Source organism: Hippopotamus amphibius, chromosome 1 (assembly GCF_030028045.1).
Source record: "Hippopotamus amphibius kiboko isolate mHipAmp2 chromosome 1, mHipAmp2.hap2, whole genome shotgun sequence".
Classification (NCBI taxonomy): domain Eukaryota; kingdom Metazoa; phylum Chordata; class Mammalia; order Artiodactyla; family Hippopotamidae; genus Hippopotamus; species Hippopotamus amphibius.
The window spans coordinates 79,778,422-79,791,500 of NC_080186.1; the positions used below are offsets into that span (position 1 = coordinate 79,778,422).

Below are 13,079 nucleotides of genomic sequence, written 5' to 3' on the forward strand. Positions count from 1 at the left end.
AGATGCATCCATGTCTTATAGTCAGGTTTGGCCTCAGAGTTTGCGTTGACCAAGAGAAGAGGAGAGGGGGACAGCACGTCTGAGCCCAAGTTTTACGAGTCACTGTGTTTGAGTTCTGCCTCTTGCTCTTTTCCCTGTGCCATGAGAACAGCGTGTCCTGCAGGGACCTGGGATCCGCTGCAGCAGCAGACCCACCTCTGCTACTGACAGGACTGGGAAATGAACCTTGGCTCCTGCAAGGCAAGCCAGAGATTTTGGAGTTATTACTGAAGCCGGGTTGACCAATACAACGAATACACTCCATTTCCAGAGTGAACTCTGGAGGTAAAATTAAGTCCTAAACTGTCATTTTGCCTGAATATTAGTTTCAGTCTTAGCAAGCTGACTCTTAGCCAACGACACAGATCATCCATTGGGGAGTTTCAGCTCCTTTCAGGTGATTTTAAGGGGTGGAGACTCAAAAGAAACCTTTCAGGGAACTGTGTTTAGAACGGACCCCAGTGATAGCTATATTTGTAATCTTGTTCTAACGCCCAAGGGCTGCCATGGCTGAGGAGCACCTGTCGTGCAATGGAACCTGATCTCCACCTATTTCTGATGCACGTTTCATGTGCCTCTACGGCCAGGAAGAGCTTGAGCATTAATCTATGGCTTTGTGCAGCCAGTTTCTGTAGTTTCATGTGTGTATTTGAATTTACATTCAAGCACATAGGTCCATAAAGACTGACATCTAGAACCACTTTCCTGCCAATTGAATATTCCCTTAATTATCTTTTTTTCAGCATGGTGACCTCTTGAGGTATTGACCTTTTAAAAAGTGTAAGTACAGTAAGGCCCTATCCCATCTTAACAAGGGGTCTTTCTCCTAATTTAACCATTCTTGGGTAAGGATAGCTACTGACCTGGTCCCTTGGGTGAGGAACAGCATCATGTCAGGCCTGGTCAGCCAATGTCATAGTCCTTGTGTGAATAAGCAATTCACAGGTACCTAGGATTCAACTAGTCATAAATATGTCAGCAGACCTTCTCCCTGTATGTCTCTATGTTTTTAAGCCTTCCCAGCCTAATTTCCCAGAGGATTACACTAACCTTGGGTACTTTGTTTGGTTTGTAAGGCTCTCCTTCCTCTGAGTTAACAGCATCCTAATACTCTTGGCATTTATGGTAATAAACTTCAGGTGCAGTCATCTTTTAGCTGCAAAAATTTTCCTCTTATGTGTGCGCTCCCGCTCTCCTTCTGCTCCTCTACTGTAGCATTTCCTCCTTTGCGTTTGAACTCTTGGTTGAAAAAATGAGGCTCTATAAGTTAAGAAGAGCCTGAGCTTCTCCTCTTGCACCTCCTTTGGCGCCCTCCTGCCATCCTCCCCCAGAGCTTTCCACCCTCTAAAGGCAGTGGGGAGCCTAGCGGAGCAGAGCAGCGCTCTAGGCCAGCCAGCGGGAACTGATGGACTGCAGCTGGCACAGGCACACCGCGGAACAAGCCACAGGTGACTGCATCCAGCCAACTGGGCCAGGTTGTCACAGGAGGCTCGGGGAGGCGGAGCGCTTCTGCAGCTGCTTCTGCTTGGTGCTGACCGGTTGCTGGGCCTTCCCTCCTCCCAAGAAAGACTAGCCTATCCTTGACCTCGAGTGGCAAAATAGAGGAGCGTTCGTTTGGTTGTGTTAATCATCAGTGCAAGGAGTTAATAAAAGGTTCACTAAGAGACCAACTCTTCTGAGCGTGTCCATATGGAAGAAAAAGCTTTCGGTCACCATCCAAGCACGTGGTCTTGAGGGAACGAGACAAGGAGTGTGTTCTGGGCAAATCTAGGTGCTGTTGCTTTTCTATCCAAGTGAACAACTACAGAAAATATAACCAATTGTCAAATGGTCAGTGCTAAAGTCTGCAGTGTTGAATTTCTGATGAAGTAAAACTTGACTACATTTAAGGGGCCTAAAGTGGCTGAAATGTTATTAAATGTTTGTATGCACATTGCTGAGGTTGTAACGACCATCCTCCCACCTTCCACCCCAGGCCTTTAGGCGGGTCCTGTAATTCTCAATCTTTAGACGGTAGAAGGGCTGGTTAAAGCACTTATCGATGGATCCCACCCCAGAATTTCTGATTCAGTACTTTGAAGTGGGGCCTGAGAATTTGCATGTCTACCAAGTTCCAAATCGGCTGGTCTGAGGCCCACACTTTGAGAACCCCTGGGATAGGTAACCATCTCTGAAGGTGTGTAGATAATAGAGCCCATCTTTAACGAGTATCGAGCAGCTTGTAGGAGGCATTTTCTGAGGCGGTGCTGTGAACTTGCAGGTGTTGGTGATCAGGGAATTAAGGGTAAGACCCCAATCACAGAGCTGAAGGAATTGGGGATGGTGGGAGGGGAAGAGCCTGGAGACATAAGAAGGAAATGGGAGTGAAGGGCGCATTGAGGAACTCAAGTGAGAGGGAGGAACCCAGCCTGACACCGATCTCACTGCCATGGGAAGTGATTGCTTTATTGAGTTTGATCGCTGAGGTGGTGACAAGAGCTGTACCTAAAACAGATGGATAAGGCCCTGAAGGTTTTATTGTATCCCCTTCTGTATTAAATAGCAGAAACGGACAAGTTCTTTGAAATTTCATAATGATACTCATTTTCCTTGACAGTGTGTATTAATCGCCAGATGCGGAGCTCTTTCTTTTAGGCAAATAAGGTCATAAAGATAAGCTGTGACAATTAAATGGCCACGTTTCTTTTATTTTATCAATATGGTTGGAGTCTAGGTTGAACACGATAAGATGTACACAGCTTTTTCTTTTTCGGAGTTCTAAGATGATTTCTGATGTCTAAGTTCACATGGAAATATCAAGGCACAGAAAAAGATGCAACTTTAAAAACCAATTTTGACATTCCATTTGATTGTCAAGTGATTATTCAATATATTATTTTGATTTTAAAAATTAAAATCTTGCCATATATAGGTGGGCAATATATGGACATAAAGTCATTTGGATTCTGCCTTCCACCTACGGTCACTAGCAAAAGAGTGTCCAAGTCTATCCTAAAAGCTAACTTAAAAATAATCATTTCAATGAAATAGCAGTAAATAGGAATTATGATTTCTCTTTCTATGAAATGCCAAACATTAGGAGAAATAATATTAAAGTTCCCAAATACCTCCATGATAGAAATATTCAGGAAATAATATTTTATGGTAAACATTTTTAATAAACAGCAGCATAAAATAATCAGTGTTTAATATCATCTCTGGTGTGTGAAATACAAATGCATATATCCTCAATATAAAATAGGCTTCTTGTCATTACAATTCCATGCTTGTCTATTTGAAATGCCCATAATAACAAATCAAATGTTAAGTAATACAGTGATTAAATGCATGCAGTGAAAATAAGGAAAGATATGCTAGGGCGAGATATCTGAATAGTGCCATTATATATTTGAAGAAAATCTATATCGAGTTAAAAACAAAGGAAACAAGGAAACAGGCCAATATAAAAATGCAGAGATATATTTCACTTCTGTGATACAAACCATAAACATAGTTTTGTGCAAAAAAGGGAAAAGATCTGAAAATAAAGTCATCTTACAAAACATTGTCCACAAAGCAAAAGGTATTTTTCAGTCTGTGAAAAAAAAATACTATTTTAATACAAAAGGGACTGTGTTATGTAGTATCACAGCACTATTATAAAATACATTATTACAAGTGGTTTTGAAATTTAGTTTGCTCACCTTAATGACTTCAGTAATTATAAAATGTTTAAAATAAATGTTATAGTTCTTCATAAAAAACTAACTTGAATTTATTTTTTACCCATAGTAATGTTTTTCCAGAGTAGATATCTTACTGGCTCATGGAATGCTAATTTCCCTTTAAGGGACTCCTAGAAAAACTCAAGATTCACTGAAATTGTGTTTACTTAAAATAATAAATATTCTTGGAAAACAATTGATTGTCATATGATATACAAAATTGTGGTTTGAATCTTCATCATTAAACAGTTGCATAGCAACAAAAGGATACAAATATTCTCCTCTACCTAAAGTTAAGAAATGTAACTTCTGAATCAGCTTATTTATGTCATAAAAATAGGTCAATTTATTTCTGAATAAATCTGAATATAGCCAATTCTTTCTGTTCACAGTACCTATAAGTCCATGTTTGTTGTCTGAAGATTCAGTGTTTGGGAAAATGGCAACACATTTTGGTAAACATATTTCTTTGATTTCTCATCTTAATTAAATTTTTTACAAAATTGAAATATCAGCATGCTTCTAATTCTCTTACATTCTCCTCATCAAATATTTCCAGGAATTACTTTATATCCTGTATGTCTCTTTATAAGCCTCTTCAGCTGTAAAATAAAAAAAATGAGACTTTGAGACGTTGTTCTTAGAATAAAGGAGTTATTTTTTTAACAAGAGAAAAATCAGTCATAACATTCCTTTCTATATAGAATTTGAAACCCATAAGAATTCTAAACTTGGCAAAAGATGGCTAGCAGGTAAGGCATGAGATGCACATTTGATACCTTCCTTCTAACCAAGGCAAAAATGTTCATGTTGCGTCTAGTTACCAGCTTAAAAATTTTAGTTCATGGTAATCTTTGACGTGAGAACACAGTACTTGTTTTTTTAAAAATACTGTAATACTTTGCAAATAGAATTCATAGTCTTTGGATTCCAACTAACTCTATGAATAAATTGTCATAACTCTTGGTGCTGGAATAAAATCTGTGAAACTTTCTAGATCAGAAAAAGAAAAGTGAGAGAAACTATAAATTCACTAGATATCTGTGTCGGATAGTTTCCTCCTTCCCCAGACTCCGCTGATGGTATGCACCCCAATACCTTAGACAACTCATAAGCAGGAGGATGCAAGTATGGATGGGCTGGTCTGTAGCCACACCTCTATTCTTCAGTGTTACTGGACCAGAAAGCTTCTGTGAGGCTGTCCCCATGGGAACCCTTGTTGCTTTCCCATGGATGCTGATCTAGGCCAAGGGGCCATTTTCCTGACTGTGCTGCCTTTGGTGCCTTATTTCTAATGCAATACAGTGAACCATCAACCAACAATCAATTTCAGCACCCACATCTAGCCTTGTTATGATCTGATGCCCTATGTTATTTTAAAGGCTTGTGTAAACACACTGTGGCAAAGGCCTCCATGATCAACAGAGGAGATTCACAAAGAGGCACATTCTGCACCTTCCCGAAGAAGCCCCACTGTGTAGAAGGTTTCAGGGTAACTTACGCTTGTCTTATGGCTCGTTTCCACCTGGGATTTTAAATTTGGCCTAGAGTTTCCGACACTGATTCTGAACATCACTTTCATACAAACATGCATTGAGTCTAAACTGATCAACAGAATTCCTGAACATCTGTCCTGAAGAAAAGACAGCAGGTAGACAAATGCTATGGTATATACATTTGGGGGAGAGAACAGTCATGGCAACCAAAGGTGAACACACAAAGCACCGTTGGACTTTCCTTTTTGGTTTGGTACTTGGTCATGAGGTTCTTTTCCTCTTCACTGGCTTGCAGTTTTCAGTTCTTGAAACCAGATGTACCAGTCCCAACGCCATGGCATACACCCTAATGGAGTGTTAATCCCACAATGTTTTTTCTTTTTTCTGGCTGGTGTCTGCCCTGGTTGGTAAGACACAGTTAAACTTCACAGAAGATACTTGTTGCAATGTCTGCTGAATGAGAACCTTACTTTAATAAAACATTTGAATATAAATCTTCTCTACGACTTTCTAGTTTTTCCTGTATACCACATTTACAAAAGTCGTGCATTTTACAGTTCTGCAGAAATCATAGATTCGGCATGTCCATGAATGTTGGAGTCTCCTAGCAAAGATGGTTGCTTTGAGTCTATTTTGTAGGGTTTTTGAGATTTGTTGCCAAAAACGGTGATACCCATTCCACCGGGATGATTCGGAATCGACATGTGTGGTAGTAAGGGAATATTTGCTTCCTGATTGGATCCTGATGAAGGCAAGCTGGTCACATGACCAGTACTAGTCGACCCACTGGCACTGCTCGGGGACCGACTCTTGGGAGGTGGGCAGTGCTGAATCACTCTGGGAGGACCTGCTGGCTGAAAGTGGGCAGCTGGAAATGCTGCATATCCAGGAGGTATTGGGTATCCGTTGATGGGGATGAATCGCTGGTTCTGAGGTATTGGTGGGCTGATGAAACCAGCAATCTGGCCCTGTGGTGTAATACCCTGGCTCGGGAACATGTAATTGGGATATCTGGGGTTACTGAGATTACTCACTGGGCTGGCACTGAGGGAGGTTGTCTGCGTGGTGGCATTTCCGCCGGAAGGAGTGGTAGAGCTGGTATGACTCGAGAGTCCCTCCCAGGACCGAAGCCGGACGTGAATATCTTTAAATCTTGGTCTCCTGGAAGGAATCTCATTCCAGCACTCTGTCATGAGGCTGTACATTCTGGGTGGGCAGTCTTCAGAGCATGGTAACAGCTGTCGTTTTCTCACCATTTCGATCACTTCCTGGTTACTAAATCCATAATATGGCTGGAGTCCAAAACTGAAAATCTCCCACAAGACAACCCCAAAAGACCAGATATCTGAATCAGAAGAGAATTTGCCATACATGATGGCTTCAGGGGGCATCCAGCGAATGGGCAGCAAAGACTTACTCTGCACCCTGTAGTAATCAGTGGAGTATATTTCTCTGGAAAGCCCAAGGTCTGAAATTTTTATGTGAAGTTGCTCTCCGATTAAAATATTGCGAGCTGCCAGGTCCTTATGCACAAAGAAGTGACTAGACAGGTATTCCATGCCGGCTGCAATCTGAATTGCAATGTGTAGAAAATCTCCATGATCCAGGCTGGATTTTACAGTCCCATCTTCATCACTGCTACAGCCAACATCCGAATGTGGGGACCGCATGATGAGGAACTCGTGGAGATCCCCCTGATTCATGTACTCAAAGAGCATACACACAGGTTGTTCCTGAGTGACAGCCCCTAGAAGGCAGACAATATTGGGGTGGTGTAGTTCGGCCATCAGGGAGGCTTCCTGTTGAAATTCTGTCCATTGCTGGGGGTTGTTATAATCTTTCAAGGTCTTTATAGCAACTAACTGAGCATGGTCCATGCCTGGGAGATAGAGATGGCCCTTATAGATCTTTCCAAAGGCACATTCACCCAATTCTTCCATAAAACGTACAGCAGAAAGAGGCAGCTCTTTAGCCTTGCTCTGTATGAAAGAAAGGGAAAGTGTGGTTTAAAATATTTCCTAAGGCAAGACACCCTGGCATCTGAAAAGGAGGGATGGGGCATACTGAGAAAGGTTCTATACATCAAATTAATTACAACATCGTACGTCTAGAAGTTTTTAAAATGATTGGTTGCAACTTAGCCATAAGCAGATTTCTGTCAATCACTCTGCTATCCCTCCATCTGCACCCCCTGCTCCAGCAATGGTTTCATGCTGTTGCCTAGAATCTTGCTACTCAGAGTGTGGTCTTGGAAAGAGAAACATCAGCATCACTTGAAGCTCACTACAAATGAAGACCCTCGGGCCCACCTTGTACCTACGGAATCAGGATGTGCTTTTAACAAGACTTCCGGTGATTTTGGTGAATGTTAGAGTGTGAGAAGCACTGCTGCAGAGGATACAGCCCTAATCCTTAGCCTGGCCCTTAGAGTATTTGTGATTTGGTCTTACCCTTGCTACACCTCTACATGATGGCATCGTTTAAGTTGAATAGTTCTCCTCACTGTCCACATGCAAACACCATGCACGTCCTTGCCTGATGCCTTTGTTCTTCCAATGCTCTCTTATTTCTAAGGCATATATTGAGCTAAAAGCCAGAGAAACCAAAACAAAAGACTGTTCTGTGGTGCTCATAGTAGAGGTGGGAGGCTTGGAATGTGCTTCTCTCTACTTATTGAATCCTTGCTCTGAAACGCTCCCTAACCACTCTGGTCTTTGCCTTCTCTGGAATCCCTGTGGCTTTACAGTCTGAATGCCACTATGTGCAGGATGTAGTGAGGTGACTGGTTACATGCTGACCTCTGCAGCCACGGTTCAAGTCGGAATCCTACCTCTCCCTTTGTGACCCTGGGTACAATATTTAACCACTCTGTGCCTCAGTTCCCTCATCTATAGAATGGGATGATAATCACTGTACTTATCTCACAGGGGTCTTGTGAAATTTTAGTAAGTTAACATTTGTCAAGTATTCAGCATGATGTCTGGCACATGGTAAGGGCTATTTAACTCTTAACTGTTATTACCTTGTTATTATTGCTGTGCCTTTTATGAATATATTTTGTACTCTCAATCAGATTTCTTTCTATTTTTTTTGGGCCACACCGTGCAGCATGCTGTATCTTAGTCCCCTGACCAGGGATCAAACCTGTGCCCCATGCACTGGGAGTATGGAATCTTAACCATCGGACCTCCAGGGAAGTCCCCCAGATTTCAGATTTTTGAAGGGAGCTATTGCCTTTTGAACCAACTGATTATCTCTATGGCTTTGCAAATGGATTATTTACCGACTGACCTTAAAACAGACAGGAGAAAGCACCTAGCTCACAATGAAAATGAATATTAAATTGTGACATTTGATCTTGACAGTAAATGTCTGTTATGTCATGTGTTTTTACTATTTTTGAAATTCACCTCCAATCTATCCTGATGTTTAATCTAATTTGTTAGGGAAAAAGTCATAAAAGCAATGCATTTGTACCTAAACTGATTTTTAAAATAATCCCTTTAAATGCACTTTAAATCCTTGTTTTTTAGAAAAAGTACTGCTGTGAGTATCCAGTTGAAGCTGATAATTTTGCAAATACATATGGAATTCAGAGCTCTCTGTACACAGTTTAAAACAACAGTTTAGAAAATTAAGTAAAAATTTTCTCTAATCCAAACTCTACTAATCTAGAATTCATGATGATTAGCTCTGTTCTAGGCTGATATTTTCCAGGGCAAAATGCCCATTAACCTAATTATAAGTGTAAGTAAACTTGCAGCAAAATACCCACTTAAGAGGACAAAATAGAACTGAGAATTTTGAAACATTAATTCCTCCATGCAAATAATATCTCTTATCATCTACAGGTCTCACTAATTTGTTAAAGCAGATTTTATGCGGTTTGGATTTATAAATGTCTTATAGTAACGTTATGTCTGCTGAAAGTAATGGCAATACCTTGCTTTAAACATTCAAGCAATTAAAGCTTACTAATCCAGTCCTATTAATTATAGTATTATTTGTAACAGATTAGAAATAACCTAAATGTCTACTTAGTGGAAACTGATTAAATTGATTGTGGTGAAGCTACAAAAAAGAATATTATACATTTGCAAGAATATTATACAGTTGTAAGAACAAATGAGGACACTTTCTATGTACTGATATCCAAAATCCTATTGCTAAGTTAAAAATAAAAAGCAAAAGAACAGTTAATGCTGCATGCTGCTTTTGCGTGAAAGAGGAGGAGAAAAAGAATAAATATATTCATATTTCTTCCCATAGGCATAAAGAAACTCTGAAAGGATACTCAGGAAACAGCAGTGGTTATTGGGAGGGTATGGAGGTGGTTACTAGGAGGAGGGGGGCAGATGTGGGAGATTTTTCACTTTATGCATTTTTATACTTTTAAATTTATGAACCAGGTGAATATCTTACCATTTCAAAAAAGTGAATAATTTAAAAACATATGACTCATCTTTCTATCTGATTGAATCCAGGAAATTTCTTCTGCAACCAGTTCCATCACTATTTTTCCTTTGGCTTCTAGGGTCAGGATTCTGTGGGTGCTATGGAGTTCCTTCGGGAGAACAGAATGTAGGTGATGGGAAAAGTAACCAGATGAACCAAGCCCGCTGTTTAACTCCTGCAGGCCTCAGACTGATTGTGTTTTTGTGGCCAGAGTAATCCAAGATGAATCTTTCCCACGTGACGTTAAGACAGGGATTTCCATCAGAACTTTTTCTAATGATGTAAATGAATCCAATTTATGTGAAAGTCTCTCGAATGGCATGGTTGCTTTTACTTACTTCATGACCTAAACAGGATTCCCATGCTTTTGGTGATAGAGAAGGGGAAGGGACTGAGTAATAAACTACTTTTGAGGGAAACTGGGAATGAGGAACTAAATTCAAGGAATATTAGACTGATCTAATGACGAATTAGGACTCCTGCCCCCTCCCCCGCTGAAGCTAACCCACAGGCAGCGTGGGGGTAATTCAAACCACGTAACCTTCGGACTCATGTAAATCTGAATTTGCATCGTGGACCTGCTGCTTTCTATTAATAATAGGTCATATTTATATAGCACTTACTATATGCCAGACACTGTTCTAAGCACTTGACAAATATTAACTCATTTACTACAACAATCCTGTGGGATAAGTCCTACATAGTAGGTGGCTGACCTTGGGTGAGTTTCTTAATTTTTCTGAACCTCTATTTCCATATCTATGAAATAATATAATACCTAGCTTGCATTATTACAATAGGGATTAAATGCAACAATGTATGAAAGTAATTTCCACCTAATAAGTGCTCTTTAAATCAATTTTATTATCCTTATTAGGGAAGTAATCCAGAAAGTGGAGTCAGTGCAAATGATTTAGATCCATTTACAGCCTTAACTAGCTCTAGACAGTTATCTATAATTCTATGTTTAAAAAAATGTTTGTGTCTTTTTGTTAATTTTTCTCTGTCCTCCTTTAGTTGTTGGTTTTTTGTTTGTCTGTCTGTTTGTTTGTTTGTTTGAATTCTTTAAAAATGACAGAGACTTTGTTTTGGAACCCGAGGGTGGGGAAGAATTTGAGCGGCCTGTGGCCTGCTCCTCTGAGGATTCTGGAAGATGCAGGTGGAGCTGGAGGGAGCAAAAACTCATGTGGAAGAGTGGATGGTGGCAGATAGGAAAGGAAGCAGGAAGGCTAAACTTGTGGGGACTGGAAGAGAAGAGGAGGTGGATGGGACCTTGGCACTGGCCTGACATGTGGGCCCTGGGGCTTCACAGCTAAGGAGGCCGGCTGCATTCCCATACACTGAGGTAAGCGAATCAGTTCTCTGGTATTCGCCTTTGGAAGAAGAACTCTTACTCTTGCCATTCCACAGATGGAGAAAGAAGCTTAGAAAAGTATCGCGAATTTTTAGGAGAGCCAAAATTGCTGTCCTTGCCTGTACAAGGCCTTCTGTTTGAAACCAGAGAAGCTGGCTGGCCGGCAAGCCCAGCTGGACACAGCACGTCCCTGGAGGCTCAGTCTGGGGCCTGACACCTTGCAGGGCTGTAAGGTCAGCCTTCGGTGTGTGGTCACTCTGTGGGATGATAATTGTTCTTCCTTCTCTCTGGTCAGACACATGGAAAAGTACGTTTTGACACAAAGTGTGTCTTGTCATGGCTCACCAATACTGGGTGGGCCACAGTCCCACCTCTTCTCCAGCTGATAGAAGGAAGGGCTAGTTCACCAGAGCTACTCATAACCAAATTTGGGGATTTGCTTTGGAAAAAAGCAGGGAAAGTAACTAAAACGACTGATTTCCCAAAACCTTTCCCTGGAACACCTGTGCAGCAGCCGGCCTAGAAATACCCAGAAAAAAATTGCTCAGAGCTTGGTTTCAGGGGAACAGTTTACACAGTGATTTGCATTTTTTAAATGCTCAAGTTATTTGGTACAAATGAGTCTTAACTACAGACTCATTTTCAAATTTTACATAAATCCTGAACTAGTTAAAAAATCATAAAAACCCTTAAAGAAGCAGTCAGTAGACTGCACGGTGACGGCAGGAAATTAGCTGTATTGTTGAAGAACAGATGGTTTACATTATACAAACCCTTTAGGCTAAACTTGTTTAGGTCTGGCATATTGTAAATTATATTTTAGTAATGAAAGTGAAATGACCTCTGCTTGACCTCAAGTGGGGTTTGTCTGTTTGAAACAATGTAGTGGAAAACTATGAAAGAAAATGAAGTCATAAAGTTTTGGCAGTTCAATTTTGGCTCATTTCAAGTTAAGGGGTTATAAATCTGTTTAGTTTTTGTTTGACAAGTATTTGTCATACAGGGATGTACAAAATGTAAAGAAGTGTAAAATACACATGAGGCACGATGCCAAAGTAAACCAAGTACAAAGGAAAACTGGAATGAATAGGGTCCTGGGCTCCTATCTCTTTATCACTCCCTCCATTAGTTGAATGACAAGATGGGCTCCGTTTATTATATGCTGTAAGGCAATTAAGTACCTTAAAACTGAAACAGGCTTTCAGTTTAAATGTTAACATTTTTACTTCTCAAAGTAAACACACATCTGCCTCAGTGCGTTTAAAAAATTATATAATTTGGTGGGGGGGGGAATCAAAGTTGATATAGAAGTTGATACATTATTCTAAAATCTGATTTTGCTTCTTCCCTTAGAAATTTTTCAAGAGCAACTGTTTTCGGGTTTAAATGAGCTCTTCACAGAAGGAAAATGAAGGGAGTACATTTTAGATGTGAGTCGACGTGAGTACTGTAGTCCTGTCTAAACTGCTGCTAGAGAGGCCAGGCAGATGTTGGTGGCTTCTCTCATCCAAGTGATGAATACTAAGTGGGGACATGTGCCTTATTTTAGAGCCATTAACTTTAGGTATGAAAGCAATGAATGGGTAGAGTTTAAAAAAATTGTAATCATGTAGATGGCAGATGGATACGGGAGACAGACTCAGTGACTTTATCTCTTTCCAGCTTTGGGAAGTTACACCTTAGGTGCTAATACACTTGAAATGACTCCTCTGGGGGACACAGCTTGCGACTAACCTGCCATTTCCTGCTCACTTTTCCTAAGTGATTACCGTAGGAAATGAGGTGAGGATTTTGTGACGGCCATCAACATTGGCGTGCAGCACAGATGCCGCTCTGTGGCTTTTCACCTCTAACCTGAACAGGGCATGATTGATGGCTCTACTTTTGAGTCCGACTTGAAGTAGACACACAGATAAAAAGCAGAGCCACATGAGGGTGGAGGGAACCAGAGCCCAGGGTGGTGCTGCAGGACAGGAAGGTGGCTCCAACAGCAGGTGCTGGGAAAGGACTGAAGTTCATGTTCCTACAATG

At 40.8% G+C, this 13,079-nt stretch overlaps 1 protein-coding gene across 1 annotated transcript in view; it reads right to left on the reverse strand.

The window, feature by feature from the left end:
* Positions 1 to 3,545: 3,545 nt before the first annotated feature.
* ROR1 (receptor tyrosine kinase like orphan receptor 1) overlaps positions 3,546 to 13,079 on the reverse strand; it is a 37,582-nt gene continuing 28,048 nt past the window's right edge. The window contains exon 5 of the mRNA XM_057717437.1: positions 3,546 to 7,218. Coding sequence (XP_057573420.1) covers positions 5,791 to 7,218 — 1,428 coding nt within the window. The 3' untranslated portion in view covers positions 3,546 to 5,790. The remainder of the gene's footprint in view (positions 7,219 to 13,079) is intronic.